Source organism: Meleagris gallopavo, chromosome 1, assembly GCF_905368555.1.
Source record: "Meleagris gallopavo chromosome 1, MGAL_WU_HG_1.1, whole genome shotgun sequence".
Classification (NCBI taxonomy): Eukaryota; Metazoa; Chordata; class Aves; order Galliformes; family Phasianidae; genus Meleagris; species Meleagris gallopavo.
Genome location: NC_139404.1, coordinates 109,105,537 through 109,121,035, shown reverse-complemented (window position 1 = coordinate 109,121,035; position 15,499 = coordinate 109,105,537). Strand labels below are relative to the sequence as shown.

The window sequence follows — 15,499 nt, the reverse complement described above, 5'->3', positions numbered from 1 at the left end:
ACTTTCTTCACTTTCATAGTGAGAGGCATTGTTGTATAGGTGAGTGGGTGGGAAGATAGCTGCAGCATTGATTTTGAAGGTGTTGATTTGGAGATGATAGATTTGTGTCAGTTTTTTTTGCCTGAATTTTTGTAGCAGTGCTGTACAAAATGTAAGCCCAGAGGTGCACTTAATCCTCTGTAGTGTCTGTTTTCCAATCCTGCTTTCTCCTTTTGTCTAACGTTAGCTAACCTTTCCTGCTTGTTAATGGAAACTCTTCTGTTCTTGTTGAAAACTCGAATTGAATTGAATTAAATTACAGAAGATTTAACCAAAGTTGTTTCTTGACAGCTGGTTGACCAATGTCTATAGAGAACAAACCTGAAGTATTCTCAGGTAATTTAGGGGTAATTTAGACCACTGTTGTTTATTTCTGCAACCTGAGAGCTCCCAGACATTCAGTTCTGATTGAGCCTTTGCATAAATCAAATTCAATTCTTATTCAGCCTTTGGGTTGAAATAGGAAGCTCTGTCTGTGCATGAAGGCCAGAGAGTAAGAGGTGGAGTCTAGCAACCTATGTGAAGATGGCTCTGTTGCCATCTCTGAAGGAAGTTGTTTTCTCCTAAGCCATGTCCTGTTCAATGTGTGACAGCTCATCAGGCTGTTGGCTTATATCACCTCTTTGGTTTTGGTACCAGTGAAGAGCTTTGAGGAAAAACATCTCAGCAACTTGTATGCCTTGGATCCTTCAGACCCATCTTTTTTTTGGTTGTAGATTTGGGAGGAGGACAGAGTGTATGCGAGCAGGGTTACAATTCCACATATGTATAAACCAGCAAGGTCGTAATTTTGGAGATTTATTCTGTATTTGATAGGGACTGCACTTACCTTGGCATTCTGTCTTTGAATGGATTTTTAAATACCAGTGGCTAAAAGTCTGAATACTATATTAGAGTTAAGAAATGCAGGTGTGCAATGATAAATACCTACTTCTCTCTGTAATAAACGCATAGCTTAAAATGATAATAGAATCTACAAGCATTTTTAAGACAAAATCCAGTGATCATTTCTGTGTTTGGCCTTCCAGTTTGAATTGTATTCATTTAGATAATGGTAGGCGTACTGTTATTAGAAATGGATTCCTGTTAGTTATGATTACAGCATAGTTTTTAAGGTGTATTATTCATCACCACTCACAGTATTCCAAATGAAGCTTAAACAAGGAGTGAGAAACAGCTTAGCTAATGTGAATTTTGTCCCTTTTGTGCTTTACTTGCTCTTTTTCCTTGTGTAAAGAGAAAAGTAGGGTGTAACGTGAGGTAAACTTTTCTGGCTGTATACTGCTTCTGTTCCACAGTGAAAATACAAGGTTTTTTTGAAATTGGTCTGTTCTTAAACTGTATTTTAGTGAGTTGGATAATGCTTTACAATGTACATACATTTCTGTTGTATTATCCAGAGGAAGTTATGCACTGTCAATGTGTTCTGACATCAAGAATGAGAAAAGTGCCTGTAAGATTTTAGACCAGAAGCGTTTCTGCTGATGAATTCAAGAACAAACTTCTGTGTTTTGTTAATAAAGTCTGTAAAAAATATTTCTTTCAACTTTTGTCCTTAGAAATAACAAGATGCTTTGATTGGAAATTAAATCAATTTTCCCGACTGTGACTTCTAACACTGTATGTCCTGTCCAGCATCCATGTGCTGCTCCACAGAGGGTGTAGATCTCCCTCCAGCCTTGCCCCGTGTGATTGCCTGGAGCATACAGAATGAGACTTAGTCTCCTTGGCATAGGTGCTTGAATCCTACCCTAAGCGTGACAGGTTTCTGATTTCTGCTATTGTATGGGCTGTGATGTATTTGAGGATCTTTTCTTTTTAGCCAGTCACTTGATTTCAGGAGAGCTAACATGATGAGCCTTAGCTTCTTTCTGAATTCCTCTGAATTTAAATCTGTGACCTTTTAGCTTCATTTCAGCTGTCCTAATTTTATGCAATTGTCTTGAGAAGCAAAACACACTGTGTCAATCTTGTTTAGAGTCATACTTCTTCCCCAACATACAGCTGGTCCATAGTGCTTTTGTTTTGTCTGGCACTGTGTCAGCATGGACAGGAGCACCTATAAAGAGGATTTAAAGATAAAGAATCAGAGCCATCTTCAGCTATCATGGGAATATGAAAAGCAAGTTACAGGAGGTGGCAGGCTGTCCAGTCTGTTTTCCTGCAGGTAGCTAAATGACTGGAATGTAAGGAAGTAATAGGTATTAGGTGAGTCTCTACTCTGGTGTCAGTGCTAAGAAAAGGAGTAACAACATTGAAAATGGCGCAGGTTTGGGCAGTGCAAGGAGATGTATTTGATCTTCCAGGCCTAACATTCTGCTGTTGCTCTCAGAGATGTATGTGATCTGCAATCAGAACAACCTGGCAAGGATTTAGTTCTGAAAGGGATGATGACAGTGTGCAGTATTGTTCTGTAGTTGAATTCATTTTGTTACTTATTCCTGAATCATCCTTTCTGAAATAGCAGATATGTTACTGTGTTTCAGGCGTTAAGTTAAATGAAAAGATTAGATTTTAAAATGTATTAAGATGTCTGGAATGCAAAATTAACCAGCCCTTGAAGAATGAAAAGTAATGGAGCAAAAACATTTAAACTGTTACGTCAATATGTTTTTCAGTAACAATTCTTTCTGATTCAATTTTAAGTCATCATATGATTAGCAATTATAAAAGTAATACTTTGGTAAAAAATAATTAATATTTTTATCTGTTTGTCTTTCAGGGCAATTAAAGCATTTCAGGAGGCGCTTTATGTTGATCCCAGCTTTTGTCGAGCCAAGGAAATTCATTTGCGACTTGGACTTATGTTCAAAGTGAACACAGACTATGAGTCCAGTTTAAAGGTAAGTTTAAGTCCTTTTAGATTGAATTTAATGTTTATTATAAGTAGTGTTGCATCTTAAAACTGGAAGTAATGTATAAATCATAAAGTCACAGAATGTCTTGGGTTGGGAGGGACCTCAAAGATCATCTAGTTCCAACACCCTCTGCCAGCCACTAGGTCAGACTGCCCAGAAACCCATCAAGCCTGGCCTTGAATGTCTCTAAGGATGGGGTAAACACCTCCAGGGATGCGTTCATTCCCTTTTGGAGATCTTTGTTCTAGACTATAACGTGGAATAGCAAATGAACTGCAGTCAGTCATACCGGTGCTTGATAATGAGCATTGCTTTCTAGCCTCTCCACTTTACAAAAACACAATCAAAGATTAAGTGAAACCAGACATTTTAATGTATGGCTGTTGCACACAATTTACTTTAGAAATAAAAGTGCCGGTATGAAGTTTCTTACTCTAAAGACAGAGTAAAAATAGGATTTGAGTTGTGTTAGTTACTAGAAATATTCAGAAAAAAAAAACCAACAAGCAGAAAATTGAAGGTGAGCACTGGTTCTTTAGCAGTTTAAGTGCAGTGGGATGAAAAATTTGCTGTGGGGCTCACACTGGAACAGTAAGTCTTGGGAAAAGGCTGAAGTAGTACAAGAAGCAGGAGGAAAAAGAAGAGAGGAATTAGCAGCTTGATTTCTAGATATTTGTCTCTGCTTATTTTAGCTTAAGTATTGTAAACTGTACGTTCATAAAAATCATTAATAATAGAAAGCTTTTACATCTTATATAAATAATTTATTTAATCAAATATTTTATTTGTTTCTAATTTTCTAATAGTGTAAAGGGAAGAGGGTAAACGGGGACTGTGGATGAGAGAAAAGATTTGCAAAAGTGGGGGTGCTCTACCATATGGGCAATTGGTGTGTGCCCATGGAAGTGAGACATGATGAAGTGCATAAAAAGTTTATTAATTAATTCCTATATTTCATCATTTCAGAGTGTGATTAAAAGGCAACAATCATTTAGAAATTGTGACTAATCATTTAGAAATTGTGTCAATACAATACTTTGTTTCTTTTCTTTTACTTTAAATTATTTACAATTTGCCTTCTTTCAGTTTCTGTAATATGTAGCTTTATCTCCCTCCATTCAACATCTTTGCTCCTTTATCCCTCCTTCCACTTAATACTCTTTATCTCCATGTTCTTTCTGTCACAGAATCTAAATTTAGGAGTCTGTATCTCTGAAAAAGGAAGCTTTCATCTTTTAAGGAGTTTCATATTATGCTGGGAAGTTCAGCTGTGTGGTTGAAAATTCTGTAATTTGTAATTCAGTGTAATTTATACATATATTTCTGCATATTAATCTCTACTAAAGAACTATTGAAAACTTGTTTGCTTCCAGAAGTGTTGCAGAATGACTTCCTGTGTTTTCCTGATTTTTCCAGATTGTTTTCGTGCAACTTGTATTTGTGTGGTTATCAGAAACATGTCATCAAAGATTTGAGAGTAGAGTGTTATGCAGTTTTTTCCTTTTATTCTTTGTAATAACAGGAAGCACTTCTCATCAATGTTCTTCTTTGATTTATAGTCCAAGCTTTCACCTATAGAGACAGGTGAAACTGGGGATTTTAATTAGAGAGAGCAATGTTGCATAGGAATATGAAAGATTCAGTGTAGTAAGTGACAAAAGAGCAAGGGCATGTAGAATTAGATCATTGCGTTGAAGAGGGATTATGTGTGATTTTACGTGGTCCTGTTTCCTCTTACTTGGGAATGAATTTTGTATTGGCTGTTATGATATGCAGGGAATGAAAGGAGTGCTAAAGAAGCGCGTTTTTGTTTTCGATAGATATCTTAGGGACAAATAGAAGTGTGAGCACTTAGTAGTTAACTTCTAATGAAGTAGTGAAAGGAACGTGTGCATTTTGATTTCTAGCAGAAGAATCATAGGATTGCAGAATCATAGAATGGCTTGGGTTGGAAGGGACTTCAAGGATCATCAAATTCCAACCCCCCTGCCATGGGCAGGGCTGCCAGCTGCTAGATCAAGTGCTAGATCAGATTGCCCAGGGCCCCATCCACTGTGGCCTTAAACACCTCCAGGGATGGGGTATCCAGAGCCTCTCCGGGCAACCTGTACCAGCACCTCACCACTCTCAGTAAAAAACTTCCCCCTGTATGTTATCCATCTCCCTTTCTTTAGTTTAAAACCATTACCCTTTGTCCTATTACTTTCTACTTGAGTAAAAGGTTGATTTCCCTCATGTTTATAAACTCCCTTTAAATATTGGAGGGCGACAGTGAGGTCTCCGTGCAGCCTTCTCTTTTCTAGGCTGAACAAGCCCAGTTCTTCCAGCCTGTTTTCATAGGAGAGCTGCTTCAGTCCTTGGATCATCTTCATGGCCCTCCTCCAAACCCTCTTCAAAAGCTCTGAATCTTTCCCGTGTTGGGGAACCAGACTTGGACTCATTATTCCAGCTGGATCCTCACAAGGGCAGAGTAGTGGGGGACAATCACCTCTCTCACCCTGCTGGCTACACCTCCATTCTGATTACATCAGAATGGATCTCAGGATACCATTGGCCATCTGTGTTGCAAACACACACTGTTGACTCGTGCACTTTTTCATCAACCAGGACCTCCAAGTACTTCTCAGCAGTGCTGTTCTCAAGGAGTTCCTCTTCTAGTATGTATATGTATCTGGAATTACCTCGACCCAAATGCAAAACCTCGCATTTTCTTTGTTGAACCTCATTAGGTTCACAGAGGCCCATATTTCAAGTTTCCCAAGGTTTGTATGGCATCCCTTCCTTCTTCTGCATCACTCAGCTTATTGTCATCAGCAAACTTTCTGAGGATGTGTTCAAACCCATCATCTATGTTACTGATAAAGTTATTAAAGAGTACCAGTCTCAAGATGGACCCCTGGGGGATGCCGCTCATTACCAGCCTCTACCTGGATGTAGAGCCATTGGCCACAATACTCTGGACCTTTGAACCAATTCCTTCTCTACTGAATAGTCCACCCTTCAAATCCATATATTTTGTGTGGTGGGGAACCATGTCAAAGGCTTTGCAGAGGTCCAGGTAGATGACATGAATTGCCTTCTCTTTGTTCACCGATGCTGTCACTCAATCATAGAAAGCCCCCAGATTGGTCAGGCATAACCTTCCCTTGGTGAAGCCATGCTGGCTGTCCTGGATCACTGGCTCATCCCCCATGTGCATTAACATGTCTTCCAGGAGGATTTGTTCCATGATCTTCCCAGACACTGATGTGAGGCTGATCTGCCTGTAGTTCGTGGATCTTCCTTTCTCCCTTTCTTGTAAATAGGAGTAATGTTTCCCTTTTTCCAGTCACCAGGACTTTACCTGGCAGCTATGATTTTTTCAAATGTGAAAATTGTCAAGAATTAGATAACTCCTTCCTGCTGTGCTATAAAGTATATAATTCTGTCACTGAATCAAGTATTTAGATATCTTGAGAATTTGGTCCATATCATTTACTAGGTTTCGTTTTATCTCTTTGCAAAATAAAAAGGGTCACACAGATCCTTAGAGATTTTTCGTGTAGCAAAATTTTAGTTTTCAGTACACCAATAATGACTCAGAAAAGCACCAAAAAGCTTTTTTAAAAATGGAAAAGGAATTAACCTTTTATAAATGCAAAATTATCATGATTCCATTGTTTTTATGTGCAGTGTGATTAAGGCACTTAGGAAAACAAATAACAACAAAAACGGCTTACCCTGAAGCATAGCAAAGATCTTCAAAAGGATTATGAAATAAACATGAGAATAGGTTTGCACTGAGGATAGTTTCCTTTAATCAATATAACTACAGGCTTTTGCTAAAAGGATGTCTCATTTTGCACTTTCTCATCCTGATTGCTGCAGTGAGTCTAGTGACTTTCCATTTGCAGAGTGAAGTGGACTGTAAGTCTGAACCAGCTCAGCTTGTGACTGCACAGATCTATGATAGATGCATGATAGAAAGCAGGAGTGTGCAAATGGGAAGGAGAGGGAAGAGCTGTATTGTTCCCTTCTGATACACAGACATATGAAACTCTACTCTGGAATACTCAACTGAAACACCTAAGATTTAGTTTCTGTTTTGCTCCTTTGACTGTGAAAGTTGCTATCTTTAGCAGGGAATCAATAACCAGCAGTGAGGAGCAAGACCAAATGGACCCAGTGGAGCAATCCAATTGGTCTTGAACAGTTTGGGTTGTTTTCATTTTTGTTCAGCTGTGGGTTTAATACAGAGTCTTGAGACTGAGTCATTTTATTCTACATTGAAACAAATCAATGTGTCCATCAGAATATATAAGTTAATATATAAATTGAGGAGTAGAGTAAGTGGAATGAGCAGGACAGTAGCTTCTTGAAAAGTCAATCAGATTGATCTCAAAGTTGAGGTTTAAGTCAGAACTCTGTATTAAAAGAATACTAGAACAAACTGGACACAAGGCAGAAAATAATTCTTTAGTGAAGAGAACAAAATGGTGGAGATTATGCACAAGCACAAGGATAATAAAATGAGAAAGAGAAGTGCAGAAAATGTTTTCACAGAATGTCTTCTTCCAAAACTGAACGTCTCATCTTTTCGAAAAAGAAGGAGGATTGTGTTGTTTTGTTTTGTTTTTTTTTTGTAGGTGGTGATGGTGCTTTTTTGTTTTGTTTCATGGACCTTGTCAAAAGGATTCAGGATTTTAAAGAGTGGCATTGGGTTTTAGGATCAAGGCAGCTAATGACTGGCCATGAACACAAGCTATTTTTCTGAGGCTGTGTCTAACATAATTCATAGTCCAGTATGAGTTTCCTGTATGACTCTAAGGTAGAAAGTAGGATTAAGTTTTCATCTGATACTCTTTTTTGATGGTTCTGAATTTCACAAATTGTACCAACGTTGCATTAATGTACTTTAAAATATCATAATATTTTTGATGGTATTTAAACATTCATGCTAAGTCTGTAATTGCTAAGAATAAACCTCTGCCAACAGATGAGTCATTGCCAGTAAGAGTCTCCAGGCAAAGGAGGAAGGATGGGAATCTGAAGGTCATATATTCCATGTTTTTCACAATTTTAGACCATTAACATAAATCATCTATATTTTATGTAAGCAATTTAAGCACAAAATTAATTTTTACTACTTTAAGATGTTGAGGATCAAGATAATTACTAGAGTGCTGTTTAACAAGCATAAAATCAACTCTCAGTGTTTTTTCAAAATCAATTACTGCTTTTGCATGTTTTTAATATTGCTGCACTTAGGACTTACAGATTACTCCAAAAACCTTTGACTGCTCTGTTACCCAGTTATTATAAACTTTGGCAAGAACACGGGGGATGTTGAAAATTACTAGGTCTTCAGGATTGAAGGAAAAGTATGATCCTTCTGGTTGAAAGGAAAGTTGTCATTCTGTAACCTGACAGTTAGGACAGTGTTATCTTCAGAAGTGATACGTGTATGTATTTGTGTCATTCATCAGAAAAATAGAATTAATTCCAAGGTCAGCTGTTAATGTTGGGGGAGGGAGAAGAGGAGGGCAGGGATTTTATTATTGCTATAGCAGAAACATATATTAAGGTTTATATCATAGTCCTAACCTTCACTATGTGTCCCAGCTGCCCCCTTCATATTTGCTCATGAAATGAATGACACCAAGAGCACTGTTTTCAATTTTGTTAGCTATGGTGGTTCTGTGATAAGCTAAAAGAAGAATAAATCAAGTCCTTTGGGAATGTAGTATATCTTTTTATTAGTTTCTCTAGTGAGTTGGAAAAAATGTACAAGTTTCTGAGCACATGTTCCATGGCACATCACCTGCTTATTCCAATTTTCTTCTTTATTTATGTATTCTTTCAGTTTCAGCCTTGTTTTCATGTTTACTCATCCTGTCTTAGGCGTGTGTCTCAGTTCCTCTCAAAAGTACATTTGAATCTTAACCAATTGCTAGGAAATATGCTAGAATGAAAGAAGTTCAGAGAAGTTTCTACAACATGCATCTGCAACATGTTGCCCCAGAAGCATTTGTTTGTGCTATATACTAGGTGATCTGATCACTCTGTCTGCAGAGGAAACACCATATAACCTGGTATGTGAGTAGTCTGTAGGGATGCAGAAAATACAGCCTTCCCATCCATAAGATGCTTTACCTTCTGACAGACCTGGTGGCCCTTATCTAGCTGAACCCGGAGATTGGTAAAGCACAGAGGTGGATCGAGGTATGTTGTGTGGGACTTGTAGGAAAGAGAAGCTGAGGAAAAAAGAATTATAAATTATAGTTTTAGTATTATTTAGTTTAATAGTTGTGTTTCATTGGAAACCGCAGCTATGGGGAACCAGTCTTCCATCTGGTGCTCATTCTGTTCTGCTGTGTTGAAGTGTCATAGTGTGCTCTTGGTGGGGGATGATGATGACAAGCCTTAAAGTCTTTTGAATGTAAAATTCAGTTAACTTCATTTGCTGACATACTATTTCAGAGAAAAAGAAAGCTTACTTTTTCATTTGTGTTAGAATGATAGCATCAAGGACATGATGAGTGGGAGAGAGTTCTTATGTGGTTTTGGTTTTACGAGGGTTCTTGTTTTGTTTGCTTTTATGTGTTTTTTTGGGTTGTTGTCTTGTAATGGGTGGTCAGTAGGGACTCTGAACATGAGCAGGCTATTTTGACAAATGAACCTGTATTGTGTTTTGGGAATTACGTTTGCTTGCATTTCAAGTATTGCAGGTACATTCTGTGCTCAGTGACAAAATCCTTGGAGTAATGAGAAATTAATTTTTCATGTTCTCAAATATCTGCCTTTTAATAGAAACACTGATCCTGTCTTACCACTCTTTAGAAATTTTACCTCTATTTATAGATAAAGGAGCTATCTTAGTAGTTTGCTGCAGGCTGATTCTTTTATCTTGCCTAAAAACCATCAATTGAAATACAATTCTAGTTTTTTCAATTATTTTCCTAATTATTCTCATTTATTAGTAACGTTAAGACACCATGCTTACATTAGGGTAAGGAAAAGGCTTCTAAAGAAATAGAATTTATTGGGAAAATATACATGAATGCATGAATATGCATGAAACAGTAAAAAAAACAGAAATACTGATTCAGATGAACAGCTCTAAGTACGTATTTATAGTGGTACCTATATACCAGCTCTTGCTCAGTTGATTTTATTAATCTATATTTATATCTTTATGAATTATTCTTTAGATACTGGAGGTATTTTGTGTAAACATCTAAGTGTTACAAACATTGTTATCTTTTTCTCAATAAAAAATGAAGGAGAATTTATAAAATTGAAAATTTGTTTTAAAGGCTTCAAGTGGTGTTTTACAGCCTTCATATTTTTAACACCTGCTTAGATTAGTAATTTTTTAAAAATGTTACACTGAATTGTTATGTATTCTCCTCCACATAATAAATAGCTTAATAATCAAAATACATGAGTTTATGGAAAACTTTCATTTTGTATGTATGGTTTTACCTCTGTAACTGTAGCAGAAACTAATCGGGCATTTAGGACTAAGACATTAAACAGACAAAAGGCTTTGGCTATTGTAAGGTGGTTACCTAGGTGTTCAAATGCTTTACTGAAAAAGCATTTTGTGGAAAGCAAGGTGAAATTAGGCAAAAGATTTTCCTGGGAGACCTCACTGTGGGTTTTCTTTACTTGAAGGTAGCTTATGAGCAGGAGATAGACTGATTTTTTACACTAATACTGATAGGACAAGAATAAATGGATTTAAACTAAAAAAGGAGAGATTTAGGGTAGGTGTTAGGCAGAAATTCTTTTCCCCAGAGGGCGGTGAGGTGCTGGCACAGCTGCCCAGAGAAGTTGTGGTGCCCCATCTCTTGGAGGCGCTCAAGGCCAGGTTGGATGGGGCCCTGGGCAGCCTGAGCTGGTGGGGGGCAGCCCTGCCCACAGCAGGGGTTGGGATCGGTGGGCTGTGAGGTCCCTCCAATCCCAAGTGTTAATTCTATGATTCTGGGGTTCTGTGATTTTATTTTATTGTATTAAATGGATGAAAACAGCAGCTAGGAATTATATTATTCTCTAAGGCTTTGGAGTTTGTGTATGGTCATGATGGAGAGGAAGTTTTTAACACAGCATGTCACTAATCCAGCTGTAGTAGAGTAAGCATTGCAACTTACTTTGATGGTGCATCACAGCCTATTGCCCACAGTGTGCTTTTGTTTTGTTCTCTCTATTAGTTTTGTTTGGTTTTTTAAGTCATTTTATAGTTCTTCTATAACAGAACTGTAGAAATGTTATGATTACAAAGAGGAGGAAATGCTGAAATGTAATTATTATGCTGTAAGACATCTTCTGTCATTGGGAGTGGGGGGAATGATACAAACCATGAGAAAAGAAATAGTTGACTTGAAGTTAAGCACTGAAACTAATGGATATTGATGCTGGTACACTTGCATGGTCTATGCACCTTCTCTTTGTGAGTGCAGTCGTTCATGTTTCCAGGATTATCTGTAACCAAAATGTTAGCTGGAGAGCAGATCCCTAGCAGAGATGGCTGTGTGCTTTCATGCCAGCTGGGGTGTCTGGTTACCCTTGTAGGCAGCTGCAGGCTGAGGGTGCTGGCGGTACAGCAATGAAAGCAAGATGGCAGCCCCCAGCCATGCTGGCGACCCCTGGGCTCTAAGGCCTGGATGTCTGAATGTGAGTGGTGTGCACATGATAAAACACACAGCCAACATGCATGAAAAATGTAGTGAGTGGTGTGCTGTGTAAGATATTGGTCAGTAAATTCCAATACAGCCTTCTTTGTTAGTGAAAATAAGCTTTGGTAATCGTTCTGTTTGAAGAACTTCTGTGTGTGTTGCTTCTACGTGGTGTGCGTATGTCTCTCACCTTCATCCTTCTGTCTTTAAGCAGTTCCTTTCTGTCCTGTCTGTGTAACAGTTTTTGTCAGTGTCTGAATGTTAGACAGAAGTCCCAGTGTGCTTGTGCTCTATAAACCTTCGTTGTCCAAGACGAGGTCCTCCTGAATTCTCCAGCCCTGCGCAGACAAGCAGCGAGCCGAGGCAGCAGCGCATGTGGCGCGTCCTCTTCTGACCTTCTCCCCAGGCTCCAGCCAGGCCTGGCAAATGGAGGCCTGGCACGCTGCCACAGCTGATTATGCAAGGCTTTCCGCGTCCTACTTAGCTGAACAAAGGCTGCTCTGAGCGACCTAGGCATCGCACCTAGGTCACATAGGCAGAAAAAGCCATGTCTTGACAGAGTTATACTGAGTCATGATGGAGCTTTCCTTCGTGGTAAGTCTGTGAGAACTGTCAGGTTTCAAATGATGGCTTGCCTTGCTTACTAAATAGATGCACAGCTGAGGGTTGCTCAGCTTGTTAATGCCCTTCTAGAGAGCTGGAGGGTTTAGAATCGCTGCTCTGAAGTCTGACTCAATATAAACAAAAAAGCAGTAAAAATCATACTCTAGGAGGAAAATGCATTGGTTGTTTATTGATGAAACAACACAAGTGTGGGGACTTGTCTCTCTTGCCTCTGAAATTGCGAAGGATGAGTGTGCTAGGAGAAATATGTTTAATTCTAGCAGTGAAAACATATTAAGTTACTTAAATCCTTGCTAGGTTATTTTCCTACTAGACCTTTCATCAGTTAAGTTTACATGTAATCCACTGTACCTCTGCTCCTTGAAGAGGTTACCTTCGCAATTGTTTCTACAATCAGGCACATCAAGGACTCCAGAGGAGACAGAATAGATTGTAGATAATTGTGCAATTACAGATGACTCCAAATCAAGGTATATTGTGACTTCAGCTGCAGCCCTTGAGGAGAGACTGTTACTTTTTAACATTCAGAACACTGCCTTCTAGGTAAATCCTCTTACTCTGCATTTGAATTTCTATAGACTGCTGTCTGCCTTGAGGTATTGTATGTCGTCTCTGAACTGCAGCGGCCTCTCCTGCATAATAACTATTTCACACAGCAGTAGCCAGCTTCAGTGCTGCAATATTTGAGAGAGGTGCAGATGTTTGCTAGCTGCTTCTGTTTGTTGCAGAGATGGAAGTTGGAAATTATTACTATTTTTAATTTTTTTTGTGTTGGCAATTGGAATTAGTGGACCTGCTTTTTGTTGATGAGCTTTATGTGATAGAGTTCATGCTTTTTTTGAATGTTTTTGGATACTTACCAGAGGGTTATGGATTATTTATCCAGCAAGAGGTGTAGGTTTGCTTGTTTATGTGCATTTCAAAGCTTTTTGGTTTGTGAGGTTCTGTGTTTCTGTGTATTGCTTTGCTGTAATTGTTTAGGGCAGATGGTTTGTTCTTCTGTAGTTACATGCTTCAGATTATCAATTTTCTTTTTTTTTTTTTTTTGTGGCATAGTAAACAGTGCTAGCAGAAATTTTCTACATGGAGAAAAATTTTCATAATATGGATTTTGAAATTTGAAATACAGTGTGATGGAAGTAAGAAGTTAATTTTTTAGGAGGCATTGGTGAGAATAATCCTGCTTTTTACTGTGCAGCACTGATTTTACTGGTATATTTAAATATTAAAATGGTTAGATTTCTGTGTATGGTTGCTTGCTTTCTGCCGGTGAGTCTCACTGCAATAGCCCTACTGCAAAGCTACTGCAGAACAATTGTCAATCGATTCTTTTTGGATCTGCTGATTTTTTATAATAGCATCACTAGGTGAGAACAAATCTGTTCCTTTTTGCTTTATCTTTTCATATTAATTGTTAATGACAGTACAAGCTTACATATCTGTGCAAAATGGGTTTTGAATCAATTAGATCGGTGTACTCAATGTACAGGCCAAAGTATGTAGATCTGTGTTGTTAGATTATTTTTCTGGTTAGGAAAGCTGCAATATAATGTAGAGCATTTTATTTTTATTTAGTCTTCTTTTTTTTTTTCGAGTTGCTTGCTTAGTAGAATCACTATGGTAACAGACTAAAGGATGTCCCTGAGGCACACAAGCAGCATTGCAATGTAAGTGATGGGAGGTTTTAAGTTCTCTCCTACTGCTCAACACTAGGGAAAAAAAAACAACTACAAAAAAAAAAAAAAAAAAAAAAAAGCAAGACAGAAATAAGCTGGTATTTAACATTTCTAAGCTATTAAATTTATGCTAAGGTTAAAAAGTTATTTTGCAAGTAATGTATATCATTGTTTTCTGTATTCTTGGGAATTATATTGCTAGAGTTTTCATTAAAATTTGTAAATTTGGGTTATTCAACTTGAGTTTGTTTCATTTTCTAAAAGCTATTATAAATGATATTGATGTAAGTCAGTGAGGAGATTATGCCACTATATGCCTCAGCTAATGAGAGACTTCTTTCTTATACTGTGCTGTGGACAATATATTTTTCTAATATGTATTTTTTCTTTAAAAATATCTATTTAGAAATTTGGTGGTCTGGTAAACTCTTGTAAATCTTTGAGATGTGTATTACGTAGGCATAACATACGTGGTCGTATTGTGAGCATAAGAAAAGTTGCATAGTGTCTAAATGCTTTGAGTATGACAGTATGAAAAACAAGTTGCATATGCATCCATTATCAATGCATTCTTCTTTCTTCCCAGCTACACTGACAAGTTCCTGATGCCTCCTTGTTTGGCATCCTGGACACTGGGAGCTAAACGGTCAATTCCATGCTAGCTGGATAAAATAGGCGGAAATGTCAGTAACATTTTGTGCATTAGAAGCCATCTGATATTGTATTTTACAGATAACTGTATCTGTTGTATTTTACGTGTTGTCTGCTAGGTTCCTGTCTTCTAGGCCTTAATTTGCAGTGAATGAGCTTATTCATCCAAATTCTGTGCTGCATGTAGGAATTTTCTGTGAAGTTTTTGGAAAAGGGCATTGGCACTTGAGTTTGTATGCCTAGTGTATCCATTTTAACACACTGGGTTATAGCTGTAAATAGTGGTCACTGAGTCTACACAACACTTGTTAAAGGATTGGTCACATCCAGGCCTTCTTATAGATAAACTTTACTGCTCTGCTTGTATTCTTCTTTATGGAAGACTGAAATGCTTATCTCAGAATTTTAGATCAGGAAGATGTTTTAAAACTTATTTTTCATATCTTGAAGAAAAGTGATGAAAAATAAACAGTGTTTAATTGCCATTGTCTTAACACCTGGAGGGGAAATAGTACAAGAACTAATGAACTTGTGAACTCATTTTTTAACGTAAAGATACTCATTTTAAGTGTTTTTTTGATAAGATTAATTCTTAAAAAAGGAGACACAAAAACACACCAAAAGCAACAAACCTTTACATCACTTCTTTCTTTGTTTACAGAGGAAGTATTCTGTTTTTATATAGAGACAAATTTACAGCTTGGATGTTGGTCTCCATGAGGCTATGAGCTAATAGTGTAACTGCCTTCTTAAGAAAACTTGTTCTTCCAATTTTGACCATTGATACAATCATTCTTCCAGATGCTGTCTGTCTTAATCATTTTGAGGAGATGCCTCTTGCAAACGCGCATTACTAGAAGTATTGCTATATGTTTACAAAAAAATTTTACTTTCCTCTAGTAAACACACTTGAACAGAAATTGAAGATTACTTTCTTTAAGACAAGTGGTAAAATACAGTGTTTATTCTTAAGTAGGAAATTGATTTTTTTCTT

At 37.6% G+C, this 15,499-nt stretch overlaps 1 protein-coding gene across 15 annotated transcripts in view; it reads left to right on the top strand.

Annotated features, from left to right (window-relative positions):
• The window catches only part of KDM6A (lysine demethylase 6A), a 148,132-nt gene that overhangs the window by 72,213 nt on the left and 60,420 nt on the right, over positions 1 to 15,499 (top strand). For all 15 annotated transcript variants that reach the window (XR_014879711.1, XM_085209376.1, XM_085209435.1 and 12 more), the window contains exon 6: positions 2,762 to 2,882. Coding sequence is in view for 14 of the 15 variants with exons in the window: in XM_085209376.1 (XP_085065502.1) it covers positions 2,762 to 2,882 (121 nt within the window). In the remaining variant the exon portion in view is untranslated. The remainder of the gene's footprint in view (positions 1 to 2,761; positions 2,883 to 15,499) is intronic.